Source organism: Leptodactylus fuscus, chromosome 2, assembly GCF_031893055.1.
Source record: "Leptodactylus fuscus isolate aLepFus1 chromosome 2, aLepFus1.hap2, whole genome shotgun sequence".
Classification (NCBI taxonomy): domain Eukaryota; kingdom Metazoa; phylum Chordata; class Amphibia; order Anura; family Leptodactylidae; genus Leptodactylus; species Leptodactylus fuscus.
In genome coordinates this window covers 226,075,111-226,092,085 of record NC_134266.1, presented here as the reverse complement: position 1 = coordinate 226,092,085, position 16,975 = coordinate 226,075,111, and the positions used below count along the sequence as shown (strand labels likewise).

The 16,975-nt window shown below is 42.5% G+C and overlaps 1 protein-coding gene across 4 annotated transcripts in view; it reads left to right on the top strand.

Moving 5' to 3' along the window:
- The first annotated feature begins 211 nt into the window (after positions 1 to 211).
- Positions 212 to 16,975, top strand: part of LRP1 (LDL receptor related protein 1) — a 222,721-nt gene continuing 205,957 nt past the window's right edge. For all 4 annotated transcript variants that reach the window (XM_075265731.1, XM_075265730.1, XM_075265729.1 and 1 more), the window contains exon 1: positions 212 to 612. In XM_075265731.1, the coding sequence (XP_075121832.1) occupies positions 522 to 612 (91 nt within the window). In that variant the 5' untranslated portion in view covers positions 212 to 521. The remainder of the gene's footprint in view (positions 613 to 16,975) is intronic.

The window sequence follows — 16,975 nt, the reverse complement described above, 5'->3', positions numbered from 1 at the left end:
TGTTGTCAGGACTCCCTGGTGGGACTTGTAGTTCCTGCTGCCTCTGGACTGCCAGTGGCCATAATGGGCAGTTGACAGGACTGTACAGCAGGCAGCCTTACTGTCACATAGACAGCCCGGTCACCAGCACTGCCAGTCAGAGCACAAGCCCCTGTACAGCCCAGGCAGGAGGAGGAGTGAGGCTGCCATTCCCGCCCCTCGCTTCCCTCCCTCCAGCTCTCCTGCCCACACATCCTCTCTCTCCAGCCATTCCCCCTCTCATTAATAACACTGCTGGATTCTTCAGCCCCTCATCATCAGGGGGGACACCCTGCAAGAGAAGCCGCTGAGCAGGGACTGGAGTGTGGCTGCAGTCCCCCTACCCTGCTCAATCATTGCAAGTAATCTGATTCCTGATTTTCCCTCCTGGTTGCCGGAGACTAGATAGCAAGACGTGGAGGAGGGAGGCTGGCAGGCTGAGACATAGGCACCCCCTCCTCTCCCTCCATCTCCGGAGCCCCCCGCTAGTGCCTGGCCCCATAATGCCGCCTCTCAGGACAGATGTGCCAGTGGTTGTCGTCCTGGGATTGCTTTGCTGTGCCCTGCACGTCCATGCCACCTCTGTCAGCGATGGTGAGTGCTACCTTGTCATATGCATTTCATGGTGGGGGGAGAAGGGGCTGCGTTTTCTTTTACTGCACCTTTACATTGCAGGTCCTGCAGATGTTTGCAACCTGAGCAATGTGCTGCAGAACATGGCTCCAGCACATATGTCTCATCACCAGCAGACAGTGTATTGGGGTGGCTGGATTGTGTCTAGCATTCAGTGGGTGCCCAGGCTATGGCATGCACTACAGGGGTTCCTGATGGGTCCCTGGAGCTGCCAGTATATGGATATGGTGATCCCTTCCATAAACTTGCTGTTCATGCTGGGATTTCTCTTCTCCTCATTCTCTTCATACCTATTACTGGCAGTGACCCTGAAATGAAGGCCCCACATTGACTGGAGAGGATTTAGATGGTGAATGTGAGCAGGCACCAGGTCTATTGTGGTGGTGCCTCTAACAATGAGATGTGATGTGTTTAGAAAGGTGCCCTCTTCTATGGGGGATGGGTGATTCCCTTTCTTGAGGATTTGCCATTCAATCAAAGCCATTTTATGCAGGGAGATTGGGAAATCTATAGCCAGATTACATGGAGATTTTACATCATTGTCATGTATGCCATGTCCTAAAGAAGATCAGTCTTATCTGTTCAGAATACACACTGACCATTGGATATATGTATACATCTGTTAGTGACAGGGCTTTGTATGTGTGTACTGATATGGGGTCCCTATATACATCTGCTGGTGAAATGGTCTTTTGCATAAGTATACTGACAATAGAGTCACTATATACATCTGCTGGTGACAGGTCTTTGTATATGTATACTGATGATGGAGTCACTATATACATTTGCTGATGATGGTGTCTTTGTATATGTATACTGATGATGGGGTCACTATATACATCTGCTGGTGACAGGGTCTTTATAGATGTATCTTGGTGAAGGGGTCTTTGTATATGTATTCTGATGACGGGGTCATTGTATATGTATCTTGGTGATGGGGGTCATCATCTCCAATACTGACGTCTGGGTTGCCTTTCATCTATGGGAATTTTACTGTTCGAAAGGGCATTACATGGAATACGTTTTCATTACTGTAGTAAGGACAATTATTCTATGGTCTAGTACTAGTATATACTGCATGCAGATGTATTGGATTGGATGGATATGTTGATATTTGGTCATCTACCTTTATGGAAGGCCTTGATGGCAGTGTGATGTGTACCATATGTCCTCCCCCTCTGGTATGTATCACTCTTCCAATGGTCTGATCTCCAGATGTGAAATCTATGCAGATGGGCCTAGTGGAATTGGGTTGGGGGTTAATAGGCAGGTCTGTGTTATTCTATGGAAAGTTATTCTATCCTATATTTATACATACTGTGAGGATTGTTTGCTGTTTATTAGTGATGGGTAGGCAGTGGGGGTGTAGACCAAGAAAACAAGGCTGACATTGTGAGTGCATCTCCATTGCATCTCCTAGGCTTCATCTGCAGGCACAGCAGCGGCTTCCTCCATAGTGTGAGGCTGCAGTGCGCTTTCAGTGCGTGACATGGCATTTAACATTGGCAGGAAGAGAAAGGGAGATTCATGGGAGAGGGACGTGTTTGCAAACCAGATGTGGGGGAAACCACTGTGAAGCTCCCGCTCTGAAGGGCTTGTGTAACCAGCACCCTTTTATCATGTTACATTGTATCTACAGACTGGGACTCCTAGTCAGTCACTCCTTGCTCATCTGTAAGAGGGAAAACACCTCTGTAATGTAATATGTATGTTGTGTAATAACACCAGGCAGGCAGAAAAGATGATACACAAAGATATAGCATCCTTTAGATAAAGTTTCTCAAGTAGTTGCAATGCGTTGTATCTTGGCCACACAGTGTCTTTAGGGTCAAGCCAAACCAAGCTAGTGTGTTGCAATAGTTACAACTGATCATAGAATATTATCGGAACTTTTAGTCTACAAGCCAGATTTTTGAGAAATGGGTGCCAAGTAATAAAGATGGGTCCCAAAGGAGTAACAATGAGCAGAATTGGTAGAAATGTTAACTTGACTGCACCAAAAAGTATCCATTGGGTGATGACGGAGCCATGTACCCCAATGGACGTGCCATGTTTCTAAAGGGTACTGACATTGTCCTCATGCTATGATCTAAATCAAAATCACAATAGATTGAATGTTTAACCTCAATATGATGAATGAACGATTATTTTAGGACACTCCCCTTTGTACACGCCGCACCCCTTATTTTTGGTTTTGGTTATTCGCATATCAGCAACCCTGACATAGCCTTTAGCCCAGCCCTACCTTCTGCTCTGTGTTACATGTGCGGTACACCATATGATCATGGGTTTTGGATTACTCTCACATCATTTATTTCGGTAAGAGGTGCTATTTATGGGCAATAAAATGGATAAATTCCACATGGAAACAAATGTTACTACACTGCTGCCCCTCCTCCCCCTATAATCAGCTAATTTTACCAAAGCATTCTTGTTTAAAAGTAAAAATTTGGGAAATATTCAGAAAACTTTTGAGATAATAGTTTTCAGCATATGGCCAGAATGTTTTTGATTCTGGAGGTCCATGGTTGCTGAATGTTAGTTATCCTGATGAGTTCCTTAGGATTCACTAGGGTCTATAAGGCCCAGTTCACATGGGGCAAGGGGGGCGTATTTTGGTCCTGATATTGACGCGGGAAGCCGTGGCAGAATAGGACTAAAATATGCCTGTTGCGACTTTCGACAGTCGCGACACTCTGGTCCCGGAGTAGGCCCGTAAAAATGGGTCTAGCACGGAGTGTGCTGTCGCGAGGCAGATGCGGCGGCTGAATCCGCCTGAAGAAAGGGCAGCTTGCTTCTTTTTTCCGCTAGAGGCAACATGCCGCTCATGGAAAAAAGTAAGCTAGCGGTCAACATAGACCTCTATTGTGAGGGGCGGATTATGAAGTGGATTCAGCACCAAAATCCACCCCCTCTTGCCCCATGTGAATGGGGCTTAATTGTTGTTTCTTATCATATGTAGCCACAATAATTTTCCAGGGCTGTGGAGTCGGTCCAGACCACAGAATCTGACTTCTCGATTTTTCTACAACCTGACTCTGACTCCTTCATAAATGGCGGACAACCATGGTTAGTTAGAAGCAGTAAAGATCCTCTAATTCAGTAAAAAGCCAGTGACTGAATTCCTATGAAAGTAAATATGTAACAAACTATACATCTAATTTATTATACAATATAATAATTGTATAATATATAATAATCTACAGCTGGAGTCAGTTGTTACCCTTTTCCAACTTATTTATACCAGCTCTACAATAACATGAGTATTGTAAAATAAAGTTGTACTATAAAGCCCGGTTCACATCTGCATTGGGGCCATTCTGTTCCCTTATCCACATGACCTATACGGAGAGAAGAGTCCTGCAAGTAGCACTTTTCTCTCTGCATATTTTTGTGCGGAAACCACACAGATTCTTTTATAGTCTGTGGGGTCTGCTGGTTTCCTAAGGTAACCGCTTTTTTATGCGGATAGGTTTCCATTCGGAGGGTCCCCATGCGGACTACCTGAACGCAGATGGGAACCTGGCCTAATGTTGATATAGATTTTTGACCCATTTTTGACTGATGTTAGGGATCCTACTGATTGTCATATCAGGGTACTCCAGTTTCCTCCCACACTTCAGAGACTTTAGATTGAGTGCATTACATGTGACAGTGACTGACAATGTCTGTAAAGCGCTGCGGAATATATTGGTGCTATACAAGTAGGTGAAATAAATAAGTTCATCGTACCTATACACAGTCAGTGGAAATGGCGATCAGGCATGTTGAATTTCAACATGTCTAAAAGTTTTTTGTATCAGATGATAAGCAACCCCTTTTGGTAGCAGGTTGTCTCCTTCATACTTACTGAATAAAGATGCGTGCTTGGCTGAGAAGTGGGACATACTTCTGAAATGATCAAGTCTTGTTCATGGACACCTTTAGATTTGGTTAGTGCGGTGCTTAGGTAACACTTCACTACCAGTATTGGAGAATTGTATAGCTGCTGATCCTGTAATATTTTGGAATTGTTAGTGGTTATGCTATAATAACAATGACTAGCCCAACGCAGATGGGATTTCATAGTATGTTTCCTTTACCATATCTATAGTCTGGCCGTGATTTAGGGTCTATAGTGCCGCTATAACAACCAGAGTCCTTGCTGCCAAACTGGATTCCTATCACTTTGCAGAGTGTTGCAATCCAAGTAAAACTGACTATTTGTGTAGTAATATAGACCCCAAAACAACTTTTACGCTTGTGTGAAAAAGGGCTTGGTGCTCATTCACATTTGTGTATGAAAATATAGACCAATGCTGTCTAAATACAAATTCTCAACACAATTTATTTATTTATTTTTTAATTTTGTAATTTTGTTTCTACAATTTATTTATTTCTGTTTTATGTTATATTCTGACTCTAGGTTCACATCTGTGCTTGGGTTTCCATCCCCCAAGTGGACCCCCAAAAAATTGAAACCAAATCTGCTTAAAAAGCAGTTACCCGTGGACCCCATAGACAATAATGGGGTTTACTAGGTTTAAGCACAAAAAAATGTGGAGAGAAAAGTCCTGCTTGCTGGACCTTTTTCGCTGCCTTTTTCAAGTGGAATGGGGGACTGAATCCCCCAATGGAAAGTGAGCGCTGGTATGAATCCAACCTAACCTGTTTTCATCATGGTTTTATTCGATTTTTGCTGCTCTGTTTTGGGGTAATATAGTTTAGTAAAAAAATAAAAACTAAACAAACGCGCACATTTGAATTATGGAGATCTGGAACATGTGTATTTAAATTCTATCCATTTACTTCTATGAGCCAATGATATTACCCATGTGTTGGAACATGCTGCTCCTGTGAAATGTATTATCAATGTTTTTATTTAAAGGATAAGAATGGAATTAATACAGATCTGTAATGGGCGAGTGTGAATGAGCCCTTACTGTGCAGAGACATGTGGATTATCCCTTTATGCCCCTGTGACTTATTTATTCCATCTTAATTACAGCTGTTTCAGGGCTGTCAGATATGAAGGATGGAAATACCTTCTGTCTTAAGAAGGCTTTGCTGTGATTTGCAGTACTAAGCCTTAGGTTAGCCATCGGTTAGCCCCAAAGTGACTTTCTTAACTTTCCTGTTCCTCAAACAATGGGATTGAATCCAGTATGGCCACACATACTTGTTTATGATGTGAGATAATAAGGACTTGATCGGTAGGTTTCCAAATAATTGTTCCAGTATGTGATTCTCTGGGGCTGGGAATGCATTAAGGTTGTTTATTTGTATATAGTAAATGGTAAATTACCAAAGCTATAAACGCCAAAGAAAAATCCAAAGAATCAAATTAAAAGCAGAATATTGGACTAAATACAAAATCAGTGTGTAGGTATATACTGTATGGGATATATATATATATATATATATATATATATATATATATATATATATATATATATCTGTACTTGCATTAATATTAAGTTATATATGAGTAGTCCAAAAATCTTTGCCTTTCCGCCAGTAGTTTACTGGAAGGCAGCTAAAAACAGCCCTTCAGCCAACGCTAATATGTCATCCGATGACCACGATTTCTTTCCAGACAAAGGTGGATTCCTTAGCAACATCATAACATAAGATGAGAGACTCACTTATTTTCATTAAAGTAATACAGAGGATAGGTCTTAAAGTAAAATGCAGTGGACATGTTCATCTGATAGGTCATCAGTGTGAGATCTGTGGGGGTCCAACACCCAGATCCTGCACAGATCAGCTGTTCCTGCAGGCAACCCTGTTCAAGAAATAGGAGTTGCCCCGTCTACTGTATAGCAATGGTTTTGGGGTAGTGCAGCACCCCTGTTGTTATTTGAATAAGAGCACATGTATGTGCTCCCTATACACTGCTGCATCTTGCAGCACCAGGAGGCTGCTGGAACAGCTGATCTGTGTGGGGTCTGGGTGACGGACTACCCCAATGGATTTGATGCCTATGCAACCACTGTGAATTGTATGTCATGCTCTGTCTGTTGCATCCATTTACACATTACTGTGCAGAGTTTGCATGTAAAATCTGTAGCTATTCTTTTTCTTGTATATGTGCACACTGTTGGCTGCAAGTTTAGCTTGTCACTGCAATTCTACTAGTAAAAGTAGCGCTGGAGTTTCTTGCGGTCTCTTACAAAGGCTACCTTTTGGCGATGATCTGTTATTTGATGTGAGACCTGGTAAGAAGGTCAAAATGATTCCCAGCTCTTGCTTTTCTCCTGTTATCTTTGGCTAGTATTCACTTTTGCCTTGCTTGGGAAGGTAGAGGAATGACGGAGACTTCTTGATTTTTCTTTTTTTAACGTCATGTAAGAAGTGCTGTCTTTATGACGTCGCCTCACCCCCTAGGGAGTGTGCCCGCTGTATGCCAATTACATTTCATTAGGAATGTACCCACACTCTGAGTCTGGCCATACTCTTCCTAGGTTCAGAAATACCTGTGTCATGCCATGAGTAGGGTTGAGCCGATCTTGAGATTTCAAGATCGATTTTAAAATTAGATTTCCGATCATTTTCCAGCCGATCTCCATCGTGAAATTTGCTCGATCGCTGATGGGATTTTGATCTTTTCCAATCCTGATCGTCAACCCTAGTCAATGCTTCTCTATGGGAAAAGTCAGTTTTAGGGTAGAGCCGATCTTGAGAGAACCTTCGATCTCGATCCCGCTGGAAAAGATAGAGTCAGAATTCCAATCGCGATTGTGAAATTTACTCGATCGCCGATTGGAATCCGATCCTTTCCGATCCCCATCACTCAACCCTAGTCATGTGTGATTTCTTATATTTCCTATCTATCACTTCTTTTGACTTGTGTTTTTTTAGTATGTACTTGTGTTCCTTATGAAATAATTCTAGATTGATATTTTTTTTTTTAATCTTCATTGTGATATTCATGAATATATTTACAACTGGATTTTTTCAATCTTGTGTTGGCTCAAAAAAGCAGCAAAAATTGAATAGCTGCAGTTTTTGTTGCAGGTTTTGCTGCATTTTTTTGAGCCAAAGTCAAGAGTGGCTTGAGAAGGATATCGGAACTATAAAGAAAATTCTTAGGGTCCATTCACACGGAGGAAAATGGTGCTGAATTTGGTGTGGAATCCACCTCAGATCCAGCACTGAAAAAAATCCTCCCATTGACTTCAATGGTTTCCTTTTTCTGCTAGTTGAAAAAGGAAGCCATTGAAGACAATGGGAGGGTTTTTCAGCACTGAAATTCCACACCAAATTCCTCACCATTTTCCTCCGTGTGAATGGACCCTTAGGGGGTCACATGGAGGAAAATGGTGAGGAATTTGGTGTGGAATTTTCCACGTGGAAAAAAAAAAGCCTCCCATTGATTTCAATGGGTTCTGCTATTTTTTTTTTTTCCGTTAGGGTCCATTCACATGGAGGAAAACAGTGAGGAATATGGTGTGGAGGCTTTTTTTTTCAGCGCTGAAAAACCTCACCTCACCATTTTCTCCCATGTGAATGGACCCTTAGCAGATTTTTTCTGCTAGCAGAAAAAGCTTCCTTCAGGTGTATCCTTACTGCAAAACTAACGCAATCAATGGGAGGCGGAAAATCCATGTGGAATTGGCAAATTTCCTAATTCCTGAAGTGGATTTTTTCCTCGCCAAAAAAACTCTGTGAATGGACCCTTAAACCAAAGCAAAATCTGCAGCAAAAAAAGATTTTCCGCAACGTGTGAACACTGCAGAAAAAAAACGCAGTGCTGACAGTACCAGCAAGGTGAATGAGATTTTATTAACGTCATCCACACATTGCAGAAAAGCTGCGTTTTAAAAAATATCTGTATTTGTGAATTTTAGCTGCAAGATCGCAAGTGTTTTCCCGATAGATTTAATAGGTAAGGAAAGAAATGCAAAAACTCAAGGGAAAATGCTGTGGAAAAAGAACATAATGCGGATTTTGCGTATTATCTGTATCTCTATCCTGTGCTTTGAAACCTCAGGCATGCACGGTAACACTCTGTTCTGAGCGCTACTGCGCTTGCCATTTTCTTGTAGCTACCTATAGAACAGCATGCTGAGCAGTTCTATAGGTAGCTACAAGAAAATGGTGCTGGAGGGGCCACACGGTGGCTCAGTGGTTAGCACTGCAGCCTTGCAGCGCTGGAGTCCTGGTGTTCAAATCCCGCCAAGGGCATAAAACCATCTGCAAGGAGTTTGTATGTTCTCCCCATGTTTGCATGGATTTCCATCCCATATTCCAAAAAAAGACATACTGATAGGGAAAAATGTACATTGTGAGCTCTATATGGGGCTCACAATCTAAAAATGGTGCTGGAGTAAGCGCAGTAGCATTCAGAATGGAGTGTTACTGTGCATGGCTGAGGTTTCAAAGCGCAGGATTGAGACTACAGACAACGGAGGCGGTTACAGCTACAGAGGAGGAGGGCATTTTGGAGCAAAAGCAAAGGAGGGGCGTTACAAAGATATGACACAGGTGGGTACACGATGGCTTGGGGAACGCCCAGGGTGCACGGAGAGGTTCATTTGCATATCGGTTTTACCGATATGTAAAAAAACAGGGGGTCTTTTCAAAATCTAGTTGCAGCACCTAAATAACCTTTTTAAAGGCTATTCAGGCATATCACTATCTAAAATCACGATTTCCCAATGATAGAGCCCCTTTAATACTTGAGTTACCTTCACCGATCAGATATTGATGTATGAAAGGATAGGGTCATCATTTAAAAAATCTGTCTGATAGTGCTCAGGTCTGGTCGTCACTGATATCCTATACTGATTTTGGTAATGTTGCGCTCATAGACATCTAGTAGTTTTGGGGGATTAGTGCTGAATCCCCTGACTATTGGCTGCAGTTGCCATATGCAGTTTATATTTAAGCAGCTTGTTCCGAGAATTATTCCTGGAACTGGTTAATGAAAAATCGGATTACAGTGCCACATGTAAAAAAATGAAAATGCATCATGATCTACTGGTTACCCAATATTGAAGTCAGCTTGGAGATCCCAGTACTTGACCCTGTCTAAATTATGACTTGCAATTCATGAAGGTGCTTCTAGGGGTCTTGGGCAGATGGCCCTCATATATATATAGACAACCTGATGGAGAATGTGACTTGTACAGAATTCATCCAAACATTCCTCCGTGTGAAATGAGAGGCATATGGCGGCACGGTCAAGGGCTCATGCTATTACAAAACGACCTGTAATATGGTGCCTAAGATCATAAAGAGCTTGCTGTGGTTATAAAAACCTCAGCATGCCCTAAAACCACAGGGTAAATTATGGCAACATGTGAATAGGATTTTGTCACATTCTTTTCACTTGAATGGTAACGTTTTTGTGACTTTGTTGCACATATTGCTTATATCAATGCATACGTACATACAAGTCTTGTATATGCCAAAATAAAGAAGCCATGTCTGTGCAATGAATGTCTGAAACATCCTCCATATAAAAGCTTGTGTGCCGGTGGTTGGTAATGTGATGATGATTTAATGTACGTGCCCGGGCTGGTCCTGGTAGAGCTCGGTGCCAGTTGTTTTCAGTGTGGCACAGCTGCTTGTAATATTGCTCATGCCTCTGATGACTTCACGCATCTGTTTTACCTAATATAACATGTGTGGCACAAAACCTATTCCTTACAGGCTCCTATTTCTATCACCATATCCCTGGAATTTTACCTTTTAGATTTGTGTCATTTCCATAGCTGGAAAGATCTTTTTTTAAAGGGACCCTGTCAGGTGGTTTCTCCACCCTACACCGGTCCCAGTATGTACAGCATCACGTAATGGCTCTACGTTCCTATGATGGCCATCATTTGCTGTTGTAAAATCCTTTTCAAGACGTCTTAGCCGGTGAATTGCAGAGAGTGCTACAGAATATGAGTAATCACTTGGCCTGCAGTCAACACGGGGAAGGCAGAACACGCTGTTACATTCTGACAGGCGCAGGAAATACTTCAACCATAATGTAATCCAGTTACGTAGCCCGCTTTTATTATTATTTTCACGCCTCTAGAGTTGGTCCATAGCAAGACTAATAACAATGTCTTTCTATTATTGTCCTATATTATCAGTTATTCCAGGTCACTTTTTTTTGCTTCACACGTGTTTCAAGAATCGACCATGTATGAAATAAACGTATCTTAAAAGTGGAGCAGAATTTCTAATTCTATTTCTGCCATGTCTTTGTTGGGGAAATCTTGCTATGGGCAACGTTTATTCACCCGCATTTTTGTACTTGTGTAGACTTGTTGCAATGTAACCTGTTTTGTTTTTATTTTTGGCATGTTTTTACATAATCTGTAACTTATATGTTATATTAAACACAGGTAGCGTATTGTTCCGGCTTGAGGCCAGAGATACATGGGGTGACTTCACATTATAGTCGCACCCCATCCACACCCTGCAGTAAAAACCTGCAGCATGTGAATTATTGCTGCAGCCAATATTCACAGGACAGTGCAACTTCGCCATGTGACGTACGTTTCTTGTTTTAATGGCCATCACATGGGCGCAGTAAATTCACTGTATATTCTCATGGCTGATCCATTGATGGTCCAGTTTCACAAATAGAGAATATCTTAATTTTACCCGGGCGTCTTTTGGGTTCAGAAATGGCGGTGACAAATGTTCAATGATTTGCGCAATGTTAATGTAAATCTACGCTAAGGGTGGTTTGCTAGCAAGAACTCCACCTTTTTGTTGTATCTTTATGAATTATATGTTTTAGCATGTGTTTTTTTTTTTTGACCAAACTTGTGGCAGCTGGATGTTAGTCTGTTGAGAAATATTAAAAGCATTTTTATATATTTTTTTCCTTATACACGTGTTCCCCATAGGCTTCTGTATAGCACTTGAAAAACTTCCGAAAATGCTAACGCCACAAATGAATAGGACACAAAAACTTGCTTGAAATTAGAGAATTATGGTTTGGGCTAGTTCACTTGTGGTTGCGCGTGTGCATATTCCGTCACGGCTGCCGCGACGGGATGCTGGTGCAGTGCACGGCATCTCGTCGTGGCTTTCCGCTCCGTGTTAGGCCCAAATGAATTGGCCTAGTCCGGAGGGTGCTGCCGTGAGGTGGAATCCGCCTGAAGAAAGGGCAGCTCGAACGGGGCCTTACCTTCTATCTTTAAGGTGGGCATGCACAATGGAGTAAGGATGGCGAAATCATGGGGATATGAACTTTCACCTGGCAGATGTTGAAAAGGGGGGAGGGTAGGATTGGACATGTTAAATGTCAGCTTGCCTTATCTATTGTTCTCAAGGTGGAGAAGTCACTGGCCAAGATGTTCTGCAGCAGTTTATTGCTCTCATCCCCCTTCAGATACTTGTCTGATCCAAGCATGCATGTGTATGGAGGGGGCTTCGAATAGCTTAAGGTTTCTGACTAACTTTATACTTGTTTCTTTACTTTTCCGTTTTAATTGTTTTCCCATTAACAATGAACGTTCCTCTTTTTGAAGATTGAGATTTCAGTAAGGATCTCTTATTATTCTTGAGTAAATCCATTTTCTGTGTTCAGTTTCAATTACTGTTACGTTGCACGCTAACAAATGTGTCAAGGTCACCATTATCAGCGCAGTTCATGTGTGACAAAGACTTATTGACAAGTGTGAACGCTCCCAGCCCTCCCCTGCATGCCGCCTCTTCTAACTCCAATCTCTTAAGACTGTTTTGCAGTCATGCTGCCATTACTACATCGACGGCACTATTACTCGTGATAAGTGAAAATCTACCCAGCCAACTATCACCTGGGTTTGTCATATTGGTTTGCCAAGCAAGCTATGTGTTAATCTTAAGAGTCATCGTGACTTTTTGATATTTCTGCTGCTGTCTTATATGACTATCAGATACAATGCCAGCTTACTGACTCGAAAAGCCACCCAAATAACGTTGCCGGACTGACCTGGCTGCATTCAACAAAGCCACCTCTGTAGTCCTTGCCTGTACTGCAGAAACGACATTGCCATCTATTAATAGCTTGAGATGAGGGGAAGGAGGACTCCAAGCTAACTATAAGCAAAGGTCTGGTAAGAGAGCACTTAGCCAAGTTACAGGAAACCAAGTCCCCAGGACCAGATGATTTACACCCTAGAGTCCTGAAAGAGATAGCAGAGGAAATAACAGAACCCCTTGCTATAATCTTCGGTAAGTCATGGGAAACAGGAGTGGTCCCTTTAGATTGGAAAAGGGCAAATGTTGTCCCCATCTACAAAAAGGGGAAAAGGGACGATCCAGGAAATTACAGGCCGGTAAGTCTGACCTCGATAGCAGGAAAAATCTTTGAGCAAATTGTCAAGGAACATTTACTTCGGTACCTGGATGGGAAGGCATTAATTAACCAGAGCCAGCACGGCTTTATGACCAATAAATCTTGTCAGACTAACCTGATTTCCTTCTACAACAAAATCACTGAATGGTTGGACCAAGGGAATGCTGTGGACATAGTATATCTTGACTTCAGTAAGGCATTTGATAAAGTATCACATAACCTTCTTATTGAAAAAATGATTAAGTATGGCTTTGACAAAAAATCAGTTAGGTGGATTCACAACTGGCTTAATGATCGGGCACAACGAGTAATACTAAATGGCTACACATCGAACTGGAAGAAAGTCAAAAGCGGGGTGCCGCAGGGCTCTGTTCTGGGCCCAGTACTTTTTAATATCTTTATAAATGATCTGAACGATGGAATTATTGGAGAACTCATAAAATTTGCAGATGATACGAAGATAGGAGGAATAGCCAACACTAGAGAGGAGAGAGAGTGTATTCAAAAGGACTTAGACACACTGGAACAATGGGCTGAGGCGAACAAAATGGTATTTAACAGGGACAAATGCAAAGTTCTACATCTGGGTAACAGAAATGTAAAAAACATATATAGTATGGGAGGAATAGAACTAAGTGATAGCATAGGGGAAAAGGACTTGGGCATAATAGTAGATCACAAATTCAACATGAACCAACAGTGCGGTGCTGCTGCAAAAAAGGCTAATACAATTCTGGGATGTATTAAGACAAGCATTGAATCTAGATCAAGAGAGGTCATTATTCCGCTGTACTCTTCCCTGGTCAGACCACACCTGGAATACTGTGTACAGTTCTGGGCGCCCCAATTCAAGAAAGACATCGATATATTGGAGCAAGTCCAGAGAAGAGCAACCAAAATGGTGGAAGGTCTGCAAACCATGTCCTATGAGGAGCGGCTAAAAGAACTGGGATTGTTTAGTTTGCAGAAGAGAAGGCTGAGGGGAGATTTAATAGCAGTCTACAAATATCTGAAAGGTAGTCACAGTGCAGAGGGATCTATCCTATTCTCATTAGCACAAGGAAGTACAAGAAGCAATGGGATGAAACTAAAGGGAAAGAGATACAGATTAGACATTAGGCAAAACTTTCTGACAGTGAGGGTAGTGAGAGAGTGGAATAGGCTGCCACGGGAGGTGGTGGGCGCTCCATCAATGGAAATCTTCAAGCGGAATCTGGATAAACATATAGCTGGGATGATTTAGGAAAACCTGCACTCGCAGGGGGTTGGACCCGATGGCCCTTGAGGTCCCTTCCAACTCTACCATAAGAAAGCTTCTACGCCTGTGGAAGAGACCCTTCTGTGTTTGTGTCCTAAAGCCAGCCATACACTTCAGATAGCAGTCAGCTACATAGACTTGTATACCTGACAGCGATCACACCTGACCCCTCCACACACATGCACACTTGGCCTAGCCTGAACTGAACCGGGAAAGATAAGAAAGCTGCTGTCAGATATCCCCCTGATCTTACTCCATGAGAACAAATTGTGCAAAGGAAATCCTGAAAAATATCTGTCGTTTGGGAAGAGTCAGGAGGGCCCCGAACATGTCAGATATAAGTCGCCAGTATGTGACCTGGGGGTCCAACACCCAGGCCCCGCACAGATCAGTTGCTCTGGCAGCCTCCATGCACTGGAAACTGCTTTAGTAGATGGGAAGCGTCTTCCGATCTTCACCGATCAGTATGAAATGTCCATTTGGGGCCAGAAACCCCCTTTATAAACTACCCCAGCTGCCACTTCCTAGTCGTATTCTCAAGCTGTTGTCATTACTTGTGATCATTCTGTGCAAAAACTTCACCTAGACTTATTTTTAATATAACAGTAAGGGGTAGAGAAACTAAGGTCATGCCAAGCCGAAAGGCCCTTTCTCTGCCCCCAGACCAGGGCCAGTTCTGCTTCTGAGCTTGAGTAAGCTGTAACAGGCTGGTGCTACTTGTCAAGTCAGTTGACAAAACTGGGTATATCCCTACCAACCAGAGTGGATCCGCTGTTGGGGACAAAATTGGACTGGAACTGTGTTGACAGGCAAAAACATCCTGACTTTAGTCTAATATGACTTTCCTCTGGATCGCTCTGTCCACAAGCACACAGTGCTACCAATAAATATTTCTTTTATGAGATTTCCTTTCTTCTGGGAAAGGGCAATGACTTAGGAGTGAATACACAACTTGTATGGCTGCTATTGTAACATTATTGTGATGGAATTCATACATGATCCCGGCTCAGAGCCATTGACGCCTGCTGGCGCTCGGGCCCTTATTTTGGGAAGGATGAGCTGTATATTTGTATCAGTCGCATACACTCCTACATTTTTAATGAAGGAGATGATATGTAATCATTTATTTTTAATATCTCTTAACTTCAGAGGGTTTGAGCTCTTCCAGAGTGACCGCAGTTTCCATGCACTCGTGTTGTCTTGCATTTCTAGTGTATAGTTCTCTCTCTCGCACGAGTAGTTTCTGGATGTGCGTTGCATTTACTCCCTCTTGCCAGAAGGTTGTGGTGTGTATGGAGGTTACATGAAGGTTTAGGCCCGGCCAGCTGCAGTGGTGATCGGTTCCACTTAATCGATTTCAGCATTTCAGTAGGAAGCAAGCTTAGAAATGGAAAATTGCATTGTGCTGGGCTGAGCTGGTGAAATACCAGACTCCGGTTTGACAATACAACTAGAATTTGGAAACTGTCTGTTTCTCCTGATTTTTAAAGGGATCCTGCCACAATAACAGTGTAGTCCAGTCTGTAGGTAGTATGTTATAGAGCAGGATGATCTACTGAATCCCAACCTACAAAACTATAACTTGTCATTCATTGGTGTAAACCTCAGTTCTTTTTGTGCTTAAATGGGGTTGTCCAGGATTTGAAGATTTTTGATCTAGGTCATCAATACCAGATCGGTCGGGTTTCAAAACTCAAACCCCGAACTGATCAGCTGATGCAGCCACCAGGATCAATATTCTAAGTATACGGCTGGAAGCAGCCTTTCTCCTGGTCTATACAGTGTATTGTGACACCTGGAACTGCAGCCCCACTCCTGTTCACTTGAATAGGAGCAATTCACACAGAGGATATTGGCGTGGATTCTGGTGCGAATCTGCGCGGAATGTATGCGGGATCGGCGCCAGAATCCGTGTGGGAAATTAAGCTTCCCATACAACTCTATGGGGAGGCTTTTTTTTATGCATGGATTCTGGCGCCAATTCCGCGACAATTTCCTCCCACTACTGATATGCTGCCTGATTCTGAACGTTAAAACACGTTCAGAATCAGTGCGTATAAAGCAGTTCCCATTAATTTCAATGGGAGCCGGCATACGAGCGCTCCCCATTGAAATTAATGGGCTGCTTTTTTCACTACGAGAGCTCCCATTGAAGTGAATGGGAAGTGCTCGCGTGTACGGCTCGGAATGAGCTGAGCTAACCGTACATGCCAGCACATCCCATTCACTTCAATGGGACTGCTCGTAGTGAAAAAAGCAGCCCATTCATTTCTATGGGGTGCGCTCGTATGCCGGCTCCCATTGAAATGAATGGGAACTGCTTTATACGTGCTGATTCTGAACGTGTTTTAACGTTCAGAATCAGGCAGCGTATCAGTAGTGTGAATGCACCCTTAGTATATGGCTTCTGGCAGTTACATCTGCTGATTGGTTTGGGTGTCGGAGCCCGACTGATCTGAAACTAATAAATCTATCCCATGGATAGTCATTAGCATCAAAAATCTTCACATCCTATACAACCCCTTCAAGAATCCAGTGGGTGATTTGACATCTACCTCTGATGGCTGTGATAGTGTGTACGCCATTACAGAATAGGACTGCTCACTGGACTCCTAAGCACAGTATATGCATATTATGAAATAAGAAAATACAAGTTAGGGTTAATTCACACCATGGCACGTATATATATATATATATATATATATATATATATATATATATATATATAATACTTTTTTTTTTTAACATTCGTTTGTCAGATCTTTTTTTAAAAGATGTAATATAGAAAATAAAAGTGT